This window comes from Pagrus major, chromosome 14 (assembly GCF_040436345.1).
Source record: "Pagrus major chromosome 14, Pma_NU_1.0".
Taxonomy (NCBI): domain Eukaryota; kingdom Metazoa; phylum Chordata; class Actinopteri; order Spariformes; family Sparidae; genus Pagrus; species Pagrus major.
The window spans coordinates 17,151,800-17,165,612 of NC_133228.1; the positions used below are offsets into that span (position 1 = coordinate 17,151,800).

General features: G+C 43.6%; 1 protein-coding gene across 1 annotated transcript in view; it reads left to right on the plus strand.

The window, feature by feature from the left end:
• Positions 1 to 3,201: 3,201 nt before the first annotated feature.
• Positions 3,202 to 13,813, plus strand: part of sema3aa (sema domain, immunoglobulin domain (Ig), short basic domain, secreted, (semaphorin) 3Aa) — a 34,816-nt gene continuing 24,204 nt past the window's right edge. Inside the window, exon 1 of the mRNA XM_073480307.1 lies at positions 3,202 to 3,982. Within this exon, the coding sequence (XP_073336408.1) occupies positions 3,877 to 3,982 (106 nt within the window). The 5' untranslated portion in view covers positions 3,202 to 3,876. The remainder of the gene's footprint in view (positions 3,983 to 13,813) is intronic.

The window sequence follows — 13,813 nt, forward strand, 5'->3', positions numbered from 1 at the left end:
GTACTTTTACGTGTCTGTCCACACATCTTTTTGTTTGGGGTAAACAGCTAAAAAGGCCGTTTAGGCTAAAGGGGTGATGAGATACGAGGACGTGGGCGCCACGGTTGTGGAAGTGAATGCACAATGGAAAACATGTAGGCACACATCACGAATCATTCAGAACAATTTAAACAAAGGGAAGCGGTGAAAAGGTGCAATTTTTACATTCATTGACTCTTAAAGGGGAATTCTGCTAATTTTACACATCAGTCTGTTTTAAAGGGCGACAGACAAAGTTGTATAAAGCTGTTTGTGGCTCCAGAGCAACATAACACACCGAAATATCTGTCGAAGTCTTGGTGATGGAGTTGCATTATGGGTAATATATGCATCCAGTTTTGACAGGAATTCAGAATGTGTGGAAGGAGAAACCATATCTCTGGTTCTCCGGGATCAATTTGAATCATTTTTGTCTGACAATACAACAGGAGAGCATCAACATTACGTAAATAATGATTTGTTTTGTTTATTTCGTTTTCATAGCCACCGTTTCCATGGTTATGACATCATTGTCCTCACTATGTTAATTGCTTAGATCTGGGAACTTGGTGATGTGGCTGGAACTTCAGACAAAGCAGGAAATATGAGTAATACAATGATCGGACTGATTGTAAACAAGTCAACTGGTTAGCCAGATCAACTAAATCACTGTTTTTTTGGAGGTAAACCTGAAAGAAAATGCAAACTAGGTGCCCACAACTATGGTAAAAACATTGTAGGTCAAAGTTGAAACGGGGAAAACGGTCTCCAAACTGTGAGGCACATTTACATTGGACAGTTTGGATAACTGCAATAGATAAAAATGGCTTAATTTCTCTTCCAGATAACTTTAAGCTAAACTGGAAGTTCAACAGAAGTTGCTTTCCTCCTTTGACCTTTTAGCAATGACACTGTTTTTCCAGATCACTGCAGCAAGTACATTCATTTTTGTACCCATAGGAACGATGGCCGAAACTACAAAAACAGATCTTATCTGTAATAAACTGGGTGTTGTTCCTTTAAGGAGACAGACGGCCCACATGCTTTGGCATGCAAACGTTTCTTGTACTTTTTCCAGGAACTTTTGGGGAAACCAGCAAGTTTTGCAATTTTGTACACACACAACAAACACTCACAAAATTCCAGATCCGACATGCTTCACAATGCAGCAGCAAGAGTTTCGCTATACAAAGAAGGAGTGTTGGAGTATGAGGGTACCCCTATATCACAAGCACACACTCACTGCACTCACTATATCAGCCCAACTCTGGGGTTGTTTTCTTTTAGTGTCTTGAGGTGTGTGAGTCGACACATCAGCACTTCTGTTTATCAAAGCTTTTATCACCTCACCACTGCTCCGTCACCCCGTCAGAGGAAGCAGGAGGTGCCCACTCACACACAAACACCTGCAGGGGGTTCAGAGGTGGGAAGGGGGGGTGGTGTTGTTGACCTGATGTGAATGACTTAACCAGATACAGGATCCGTCTCAGACTATACAGGTCGAACCCCAGCATGTGTTTCCCTGAATCGGCTGGTTTCATCTGGACAAGTCGAAAAAGGCTAAAAACTCTGACTGTGGGAAAAAGTATGACTTTTGATTTATTACAGTGTTCCTCATAACTCTCTGAAAAATATGTCCTCAAATGTGGGAAAGTAATACTGAGGCTATTCTAACAGGTTATCTTATTTATAATTGTCTTTGTTGAAGGTGTTAGTGAGAGTGTACAGGACATGGCTTTTATAGAAATTAGACACCGATGTTCTTTCTTGCCTGGCAGTGATTTATTTCTCTTTACCCAAGACTACAACTGTTTTCCTTCATCCAGTCTGCTTTTTAATAACTCCCAAACCCACTTCAACCCCTAAAGTTTCAACCTAAACATCCAGAAAAAGCCATGAAGATGATCCACAATGCATTTAAAATGTAAAGAAATCGCCTTTTTTATACTCACGAGAGATCAGTGAAGGGTGACCCTTGAAATTGACATTGTATAAAATCACAAGGAAAAGAAAAGGAAAAAAACAGGAACAAGGAGCTATGTTGACAAAAAAGCCTTTAAAAACTATTAGATTACATTAGATTTGATAGAAAATTCAAATAATTAAAATGTAAAATAGCGTACATGCAGTATAAGAAGGGACCATCGGTTGGTTACACTACATTACAGTTTGGGGGAAGAAGAGAAAGATCTTGATTGACTGATTTGTTATGCCCAAACAAACTAAATAAACAAACGCTCTTTGTTTTCATGACTGATTAAACTGAATAAACAAACTGACATTTAAAAGACAACATCATTTCATGCTGTTTTACTTTGTTTATATGTGGCGGACCCTGCCACCTTTCTAGCTTCAAACAGTAATTCCTTTAAGAACAGCTTGTTTATTCAGTTATTGAAAAGAGTTTGTATTATTACCTCATTAATATTGTAAATATTACAATTCTGAGTTTGAATTTCTTCTCCAAAACTACATAGTGCCCCTTTAAAAAGCTGTAACATGTGATTTTTTTGTCAAAATCCTGAAGACACAATGTAATAACACACATACAGTATAATGTCTCTAATGCGTCTGATTTACTTTTTCCATCAAGAGAAGGAGCTGTCTCTTCAACAAAATCTAGCAAATAAGTCTCGACATGTAAGCCAACATGGACAAGAAGTCCTTAAAGCAATAAAACTAATTAAAAGTTAAAACAGAAGTTTAACATCTACAGTTCTACAGAGGACCTGATAGGCTCAAAAGCTCCAGAAAAGCTTCGAAATGGGTCTTGTGTTGAGATAAATTTGCTAATAAAGAGTCCAATTTCAATCTATATGTTTGGCATTTTTTACCACTGAGTAAGAAAAAATAGAAAAATTGGCTCCTGTAACTTAAGGAACTTGGTGCACAGCAAAATACACGATTCTCAGTCATTAGCCGGGTGACTCTTTGGATTTAAGTTCAAAAAATAGACCTGAAGACAAACTGTGGCAGCGCGTCGGCATCTGAAACGTTTTACAGCTTTTTTTTTTTAGGCTTTTTAAAGCAAGAGTTTTGGTGTCAGCAATAAGAAATAACGGAAATAATGACGAACATAAAAAAAGGAAATAAGTGCGGAAGAGACATCTCCATAAAATCCTCACCATCCTCTACACTTCCCATCCACTATACTGGTTTCATCGTTGCTCTCGTGTCATCCCGCCCCCCTCTCTCTTTCTCTCTCACCAGCACTCCCCTTCTCTCTCTCTCTCTCTCTCTCTCTCTCTCAGCTGCTCTCCCTCCCCTCCCCTCTCCTCCCGTGGATGGTGTAGCTCTCTCTCTCCGTCTCTCTCTCCCTCGCAGTCTGGTGGAGCGGCACACAAGGATTAGAGGGTTGCTGTGAGTGTCTGCTCAAAGAGAAGAAGCCAGGAGACAGAAAGAGATAAAGAAAAAGAAGAAGAAGAAGCAGATCTCTAGGAAAGGATAGCCTTACTATTGTGGATCTGATTTACCTTCACACAGGCTCTACCTTTCATCTCATTCAAACTGAAGCCCTTGCTGAGCCTTCACCTGGGGGGAGAACAGATAAAGCCAAGGGACTACACAGCCTGGACCTCCACACGGGGAGCCATGTGAGCGGCACCCCTTCCTCCACCCACTTCACACTACAGAAGTCCCCCCCAACAGGCTGCACTCTGAGCCGGGGAGCACAACCAGGATTTTGTACCCCCCCCCCCTCTCTCCCTGGAACCACTCTCAGGGCTCGCGTGGAGGGACTCTCCAGGGCTTCGGCGGACACCCCCACCCTACCCCAGCAGGAGACACTCATCTCTGGGCACTGGTCAGGGGTCGTGAGTGCCCCCTGGTCTGGAGGCCAGCCAGCAGCACTCCAGCACCATGGATTACCTGTTTGGGATTGTAGTGCTGCTGTGCGGGGCGGTGCAGCCGGGAAGAGGTGTTGAGCCCAAGCACAACGTACCCAGGCTAAAGCTGTCATACAAGGGTAAGCCCACTTGTCCATTCTCCATTCTGACTACTCCAGGGTAGAACGCGGTTGGGTGCCGGTTGCTTTTAACGTTAGACTTTCGCTCGTCTACTGTTTTTCTTGCCCGTGGGTGCTCTTTCATGCTTTTTCTTTTCATCCATTCTTTCTTCTTCTTTTTTTCTCCTCTTCTATTTCTGTGAATCTATTTTCTGCCTGTGTGTCTCTCTCATTCACTCTTTCTCCCTCTTGGTCAGTACACAGCATCTAACTCCCTTGCTTAACCTTCTCCCCCATTAACTCACTCCTCTCCTCTGCTCTGCTCTCGCTGGCCCTGCCTGTCTCTCAGAATTCACTATTCTTACAAATAGTCAGATTGGTTCCACATGCTGAGGAAGGGGCTTAAATGTATATATTGGCCCCTGTGCCGATTTTCCCCTTGCGCTGTCCCCTTTCTGCTAGTACTGTACAGCCCTGTTAAGTGCTGCGAACAGGCACTAGAGCCTCTGTTTTGATGGCTTCTGTCCCAAAAAACTTTCGGTCATGACACAGAGCCTTTTCTTTAAGACTTCTCATTACTCTATCCTGAATGGATCCAACAGTTGTAGAGTTTTGTTTAAATGGAAAAAACTATACACGGCGTTGGTTTTAACGTGTGCATTAAATAATGCATTCACAGCGGAGGGAGTTTCGTGTTGCTTTTTATAACGTGCACGTGTAAGTTTTTGACGTATACAGCAAACATGTTATTCCCTCTCCTTCTGTGTTATTTTGAGGGGAGACTGCGGAGCGCCGGTTCTTCCTCCCCTCCTCCTCCTCCTCCTCCTCCTCCCTCTCTCTCTCCCTGTCTCGTCTCCTCTCTCACACCCTACATTAAATCAGGCTCTTTGTAATAGCAGACTTTTCATCTCAGCTAGAAATAACTGGCAGCATTTTTGGCATATTTTGGGATGTTTTTTTTCCTTTTTTTAATGTCAGTGAGGGAGGCCATTGTGGTTCTTTGTCCTAAAACATGACCGAAAGTATATGGCTGGGAGTGTGGTCTCCCGATTCCTTATTTTAGTCGCGTTTCTCTCGTAAAAAATACGAAGAAGGTTGATTTGCCGTCGTTTTGCAGCTGAAAACATGAGTGTGCGGTTGATAGTCCCCCTGGTGTGTTCGACTGTCACCCAAAGCTTCGGTCACTCGGATAATTTCGATCTTTGTCGGGGGGTGGGGAGGGATTTTCAAGCCTCGGAGGGGGCGAATGTGATGTTTGTCACTCTATTTCAATTTCTATCTTTAGCCGAGACGTTTGGTGTAACTTATGTTTAGAGGCCTGCTATATGACATGCTTTATTCTTTAGATGGAGCGCAACTTGTAATTTTGGGAGAGTATATTTTCCTTTATCACCCTGTCAACTTCCAAGTGTGTATGGCGATTGTCTGTGATCTAAATCTGGAATGAAAATGTGACTTTTTGTGTTTTAATACGCTTTTTCAGTGAGTCCTGGCGGCACTGTAATTTTGCGTGTTTGGGGGAATCGTGATTTAAAGGTGCACTGTGTAGTTCTGGAGAATCAGAAGAGAAAGATCGACATTGACTGATTTGTTATGCCTTAACAAGCTAAATAAACAAACACTTTGTTTTCACGAGTGAATAAACAAACTGACCTTAAAGGACAACTACTTTGTTTATATGTGGCGGACCCTGCCACCTTTCTAGCTTTCCTCTTGTTTATTCACTTATGGAAAAATAAATATTTCTGAGTTTGTATTATTACCTCATTAATATTATAAATGTTAAAATTCTTACATAGTGCCCCTTTAAGATTTTAAAGGGTGATGACACACATTTACCTCAACAACAACAAAAAAATCTGGAAAGGATCATAGTTGAACTTACCTGCTCCAGGTCACACATCCCCTGGGCACCATCATGTCAGTTCACACAAAACTGGAGCCTCAAAGCATGATGGGAAAATGTCATCCCTCCTTTACAAAGCCATCTGTTTAAAGAATGTGAATATAGTTCCCTGCTGCCCCCCCTCCCCCCTTGTGATCCTCTTCACCGCTCAGGCTGACAAGTGAACATGTTGCTGACAACAATACGAGACAAGAGATATGTCATCGAGCATCAAAGTGCGTATTGACTGACTGTGCGAGTGATGGACACGCGATGGAGCGAGCAGGTCTTGTAGCCCGTCATGATGGATGCACTTTGGTGGATGTACAGTTATTTTTTTGCTAAAAGTGCATCAAAGCCTGGTTGTTTATGTGTATGTGCGCGTGTGAATGTTCTTGCCACGTCTTGGTGTGAGGACTCAACACCCTCTCTTGTTATTTCCTCCCCTTAGACTGTAAGTGGTGGCTCGGCGTGCGACTTTGTGTGTCTCTTAGCGAGGCAAGAATGTGTCAGGTCTGGCGTGCACTCATATAATTAGACACCTGGTTTTGTATGCATAAGCTCACAAATCGGTATCTCTTTTTGTGCTGTTGAATCACTGTTTCTATAATTACGTGTGATTGCAAACTGCTGCTGTGTGTGTGTGTGTATGCATGTGCTGCTGTCTTTGTATGTCCCTGCTCGCCTGTGTCTCGGACCCACAGGTGTTTGATGGCTCTCTTGATGCCTCTCAGGAGGACCATTCTCGGTTAACACCCACACTGTGGCGGATCGAGGGGGGAAGAGAGGGATGGAGGCATGTTGGGGGCGACGGTGGAGGGGAGGAGATTTGCGTTTAATGAAGGAAAAGCTGGCAGACACACAGTAGACGACGCAGAAGGAAGGGAGGCTGATCGTTCAGTGAAGTGTCAGTCATCCCCCTCTCCCTCCGCGAAGCCGGCATAGTAATTAAGTCAAATAAACGACAAGGAGGAATCCTCCTGGGAAGGACAGTCAAACAACAGTGGGTCCTCGAGTGGGACGATCTAGAGCAAAAGACAGACTGGGGGCCCTGGGAGGAGGACGGTCGCAAGAACAAGGAGGGCCTGTGATCCGGGGAAAGTCGGATAAACAGCAAGCATGCAAGGAGGGTCCCGTGAAATCATTCTCAAATGAGCGCTGATGACATGCCTCCGGGGACGGATAGTTAGAGAAAAAAAAGAAAAGTGAGTGATGTTCCTCTGCCCGGAAAAGGACAGACGAGCGACTGCAGAGCGAAGCAGTTTGAGAGGCAGAACGAGTGAGAAACGGAGGCAGGTAGATAAAATGACCTCTCATGGGACGGCTGGCGAAGCAAGTGCGGAGTAAATGATTTCCCAGCGGGGTCAGTTAGACATTCAGCTAAAAGGATGTGGCTTGATGGGGGACAGAACTATGATCACAGGAGTTAATGATTTTCTCTTCTCCTTGAGACTAGAATAGCTCTCACTTTCCTCGCCGGGACTAGTAACTTAAGGAGAGGGAGACGAAAGGTGAAACTCAAGTCCAAGTTAAAATAATCTTGCTTAGCGAAGGTATCATTTCATCAAAGCTGGATTTTGTTCAAACAACCGATCGAGATCAGTGTTGTTTTGTAATATTTAAAGGTTGCAAATGCGACTCTTCCTTTCCTTTCCTCTTCAAACTGAGTCATCATCACCCAGAATTTCTAAAGAAATTTGACATATTGAAACCATCATCTTAGAGCTTTAATGTTGCACAAGTGAGACCACGCTCTGCTGCAATACAGCAACGGTTTGAATCGCAAGGATAAAAACAATGACACGCTCCCACGGATCAATGCATATCTGCACACAATCACATTCCTCAACACAATCCAGCTACAGCACTCTGCACTGTGAGTGTTCATCAGGAGGAACACTGACCCCTAAAGGGCAATGGATGCACATACCGCACAGTTAAACAGAAACACAGCACAGGGGCGTGCGACTGCAAAAACTTGACCCTATTGTGATCCCTAAAAAGGAGCCAGCGAGCCGCACTCTCAAACTTAAAAGGTCTCGTTAAACAACCTGATAATTACCCTCGGCGGTGGGTAATTATGGAGCCTACTGTATGACCTCTTAATGCCATCGCGGCCGCCCCACGCTGGCTGGCTGGCTGGCTGGCTGGCTGGATGGATGGTTGGGTGGAACTGCGGAGGAAAGACGGAGCGAGACTGAGAAAGAGACAGGGAATCTGGAATTGGCTTACAAGCCTTCGAAATAGACACTTGGTGTGGAACCGCACTCAACGCAGTCTGGACTCAGCCCCATAATAAGCCCCGTGTTGTGTGAGTGTGTCCATGCGTGTGTTTGTGTGTGTGTGTGGGCGTGCCTGCCTATGAAAATACATACTTGTTTGTATGTTTGTGGGTGTTTGCATGTGTGTTGGTTTATCAGGGTATCTTTGTCTGTGAATGAGCCTCTCTCTCTCTTTCTTCTGGCTTCCCTGTTTTCTCTCTCGTTGTATCCGTCCATTCTGTGGGCTGAGGCTGACAGAGCGGATGTAGATAATTATAAGGTGTTCTCCCAACGCGCCAACTTTGGAGATGTCTGCCTCCATCTCCCGCTCTCCCTCTCTTTCTTTCTCATCGTTCTTTTCGTCCTACCTCCTCCTCCTCCTCCCTCTCCTGCGGCTCAGTCGCATCTCAAGGAACCACAACACCGCAGACCCTAAGTACAATCTTCAAGAAGGCTCCGTGTGTGCGCCCTGTGTGTGTGTGTTTGTAATTTTTTTCTTCTTCTTCTCCTTGGTCTACTTTTCCTGTCTCTTTGATTGCAGCTCAGTTGATACATATCTTTTGGCTATCCTTCTTTTTCAACTACCCTCATCTTTGTTCCCACACAGTCACATTCCAGCAGTGTAAGCCCAATGTTATGCAGCGGTTTTGCCCCCATGCTTCATGCGAATATATGACATTTCCTCACACTGACTCACATACCTGACCGCAGTGTTTGGTAAGCTCCCATCACTAAATGTCCGCACGATGAAAGCTGGCATAGTGAAGTGTGTGTAAGAGTGTATTTATTTCGCCCCGCAGATAATTGTGCCATGACTCAAACTCACATGCAAAACAAAAAGCCATTCATCAAGTCCTAAAAAAAAGATCTGTCACTTGTTGTCGTTGCAGTTTTACACTCGCTTACTAATACAGGAAGTGGGTGATTTCGTTCATCATCATGTCATCATTCATACTGTGTCAGAAAATATCTTATTGTCGGTAGTTTAAGCTAATAAGGGAATGAGTGTAGAGCCGCAGTGATTAATCGATTAGTTGTCAGCTGAGGGCTACAGGGTGAGACTGTTTCACACCCAAAAATCTGTTAAGTGCTACAATTAATTTTCATTGGTCGCACCGGTGCACCTGGTACTTAGCAGGTCGGATTAAAAAAAAAAAGTAGCCTATAACAAACACAAGCAGGGTGTGTAGACAATTGCCAAGACAATCTTTAAATAAATGTATCCCTGTTTACAATAGTTGACATAATATCTCAAGAAATATAATTAAAATGTATTATTTGGTGCACCTGAGTTATGTACTGGTGCACCTAAATGAAAAAGTAAGGTGCACCAGTGCAACCAGTATAAAGGTAATCTGGAGCACTGCAAGTATTGATAAACAATTAATGGATTTGAGTAATTCTTTAAGAATAAAAGCAACCTTATTTTTCTTTACATTAAAGCAATTCTATTATGATTATTTGGCTGATTTAACGAATAACTTAGAGGTTTTCTAAGGAGGGTAGGGTTGTTTGCTGATTGTTTTTGTAATGGGAGAAATTGAAGCTGCAACAATTTATCGATTATTTGTCGACTATTACTTCAGTCGCCAACTCAGGGCTCAAGGGTTTGACTTTTTTGGTTGTACATGCACCCAAAAATCTGTGGCATTGGTTGCACCGGTGCACCTGATATTCAGCAGTGTAGCCACTACAAATATTTTTAACAAACAACAGTTGCCTTTCAACAAATGTATTACTGTTTACAATCGTATGCATAATTTCTTAGGAAATTAAATTAAAATGTCTTATTTGGTGTACCTAAATGAAAACATTAGGTGCACCAGTGCAACCAGTGTACCTGCAGCTATATTGATAATAATGTTTTAAGAAAAAAAGCAATTTTATCTTTCTTTTAATAACACTATAGCCCATTAAAAGAATGTAAAATCATAATTATTTGGCTGATTTAACCAGGGAAATAAACATGTTTGCTTACGATTAATCGACTAATTGTCAACTTTTAGATTATTCGCAGACTATTTTGACAATCGATTCATCGGGTTGAGTAACTGTTTAAGAAAAAAAGCAACAATGCTCTGGTTCCAGATTCTTAAATGTGAGTATTTTCTGGTTCCTTTACTCCTCTATGACAGTAATCATCTGAATATCTTTGAGTTGTGACATTTGATGAATTCATTTTGGCATTTGAGAAACACCAATCGACATTTTTCTACATTTTTTAAGTTAAAAGACCAAACAACTAATCGATTAATTAAGAAAAAAGTCAGCAGATTAATCAACAATGAAAATAACTGTTAGTCGCAGCCTGCTGCAGAGTGTGTTATCTTCCCCCGTGTGGCAAAATCGGCACCGAGTTTTATTACGTTTCGATTGCTCGTGTCTTCTGTTTGCTTTCCGAGTTGGTTTATGTTTTGGAATGTCATGCATTTCCCCACCGTCCATAAATGTTCTCCAATTACGCCGCTATTTACTTTAGAAAATTTTATTTACACTAAAACGATTACCAAAAACAATCTGGATGTGCGCTTGTAGGCCAAAACAGGAGGTAGAGTGAGCGCAGTGTGTGTTTGCCCAAAGATTAACGTGTGTGCACACAGCAATCGTGTATGTTCAGTGGACATTTTTTTTTTGTCTGTGTGTACACAAGCGCTGTATGGACGTGCACGCAGGAAAAATATCCCGTGTCTTTGCATCTGTGTTTGGGACGTAGGCTTGGGTTACAGCGTGGCGCAGATTGCTGAACCGCGGGTATGAATGGGTCCCGCCACCTGCTAAGTCTTGTCAGTCAGACGGAGAAAGGGTGCACCGTTCAATCCGAACAGAGTCGTGTTACAAATGAGGGGGACATCTCTGCGGAAAGACGGACTGAACGACTGATGGACAACAGACGGACACACAAGCGGAGACAGGGGAGTGGCGGACAAAACAGAAATGTGGAACGAAGATTGATGCCACTAAGAATGTGCAGGGATTTATAATTATAGAGTCATTTCAATCACAACTCTTCCCCTCTTAATGTTTCGGTGTCAAAATTTAAGGTCAGCTTGAAATACCAGTCCCTTAAAATCTCTATAATTTAAGATTTAATTTGCTGTGGAGTCATTTTTTCACTCCTTCTCTTGGACTTGTTATTTCTCTCTCCCTGTCATAAATGTCAGCAGCAGCCTGAGATATAATGAGGAAGGTTTTGCAAACACTTTTGCTCAAATGTCGTATTTTACTTTGGCACACTGGGATACAGCGTACATAAATCATGTCATTATAAGATTTGGGATGTTGTTTCTGATCACTTTCTCGTGCAAATGCAAAATGCAGACGCTTTATTCATTTATGACGTGAAGCCTCGTTTTGTCACAGTGGCTCCTCTCGTAATGGTGTGCAAGGGCTGAAATTGTGCGTCTGTGTCTCTGTGGCATCATTGTGTTCGCTGTCACAGTTTGCCTGGGACACGCTCGGATCTGTAGCCCTGCCTCATTAATTTCTAATAAAATGGCAGAGCTGACATTCGGCTACACGGTACAGCTGACAGGCTGCACTAACAGGCAGTGGCTCCAGACATGACCACGCTAACCACAGCCTGGTTCCTCTCAAAGTCCATCCATCAAACCGCCTGGCGATAGCACTGTCTCTGCACGGCTCTGCAGAGGAGTGATACTGTGATTTGTGTGTGTGTGTGTGCTTGGATACACACGGCCCGCTTTGCCTATTTGTACATATTCAAACAAGTTCCTGTCTGCAGCTGTATTTGCATACAAAAGTGAGCGTGCGTCTGTGTGTGTTTTCCTTAAAAGTAATGCGAACCAGAGAGGCTGAGCAGCCTGGTTACACCGTGAGCATTTAGTGGTGTGTGAGTGGGCTCTCTGCGGTAGGCACGGCCAGGCCTCGAGCCGTCTGTGGTCGCGGCGCTGGTGGAAAACCGCTCTCTGCGGTCCAGCCGTCCAACGACAGGAGGAGACGCACGCTAATGAAACGGTTCCACATTCAACCCGCTTTTGTTGTGCACGCTTTTATTTCCTCTGCCGCTGTGCTCATGTTTCTGCCTTAGTTTTGCTGTCATTATCCTTGATTTTCTTTTTGTCTCGACTTTATCGTTCATTATGCTGCTTTTCTCTGCTGTCAACTCTCCCAGCTCTCTCGCATTCAGTATCCCTCCTCACTCTCTGTCTTCCTCTCTCCCTCGAGGGAGAACAGGAATGTCGTGCGGTGACGAGGAAGTCTAGCATTTGGGTTGGGAGAGATGAAATTCAACACATACTTAGACTACTCTTATAGATTCTGTGCGGTTTGGGATGCGGTCACCTTTTCCTTGTTAGTCCCTCTGATACATATCCTCTGGTTGAACGTACTCACATTCACAGGACAGAATGTGGTATTAAAACGTCCCATAAGACACAGTACTTGACCGTGAATTACAGCTATGAGTCACTTTGAGTGAAAAAATAGAAAATTAAGTTCCTATTTCGACTGAAACTGCGCTGGCATCGGAGACAACACTTTTTTTGCAAACTGATGGCTTGAGCAGCAAACTTGTCACATAATTAGAGAGGTTGTGGTGAATAATCAATCAGCAACACACACACACACACGTCCTCCTCCTGTTCTTTTGGATTGAAACACACACGGGAGCGCTTCTTAATCGCAGGGTTCACGCGCGAGGTTGCACATTTCCTGTCGGAGCCGTCACTCAGCCGCACCTGAATGAAAAAAAAATCCGACGGGGCCCCAGGTTGTGCTGTACAAGACGGTCACCATGGAAACCAACCCACACCTGCTACTGTGCTTAGAAAGAGAAAGAGAGAGAAAGGGAGGGGAGGTGAACTTTTGAGGCATGTGTGGATATCCTTGAGCTTAGGATAATATTTGAACACTTTGTTAAGCAAAGCTCTCTGCAAATTTTCGCGGGGCGGACGGCTGTCTCGTCTTTTTTTTTTTTTCCTTTCTTTCTTTCTCCCCCTCCGACACCTGTGTTTTGTGGCAGAGAGAAAACGCACACCGCGCCACACACGGAGAAAAAAGAAAGGAGGCAGGCAGGGCTGGGAAAGACAGAGAGAGATTGACATGCCAAACCAAACCGCTGGAGATATTACAGTACTGTGTGCCTTTGGTTTTTCTGAAGCTAGGCCTTGTATTTAAAAGACAAACATGTGTAATTCTCCGCGCCAGTGCCTTTTGAGCTGCTATTTTCCTTCTTCCTCCCCCGGCCTCTGAATGTTGTCGCTCTTTAAGACTTACAAACCACGAAAACACACCTCCAGTCCAAGTCATGCACCTTCTGCCAGCAGCGGGAGAAAGAGAGAGCTGTGTCAACAACAGGAAATTAACAAGTAAAATGTGTCATTCAAACACTGGTTTTTACATATCGAAAACCTCTCTCCCCTCGTTGAGCCTTCGCTGTATATATGAACGCGAGAAACACTTCACAAGTGTTGCATTAGTTTAATGGAATATTACCCATCTGTTGAATCTCAGTCAAGTGTTTTCCTCTGTCGGGCTTTTATGTTGCGTGTCACTCAAACACACACACTCCTCGCTCGCTCACACAGCGGCAGCGTACACACATCCAGATAAACATAATTTAATGCCCCGTCGCCTTTTTCTTTCATGCCGTTTCATTATTCCGCTATTGCGTGGCATGTAGGCGTCTAAAGCGGCTGCCTGTTTGGAGAATGGGGGAGTGAAGAGTACTCCACAGACAATTGCACT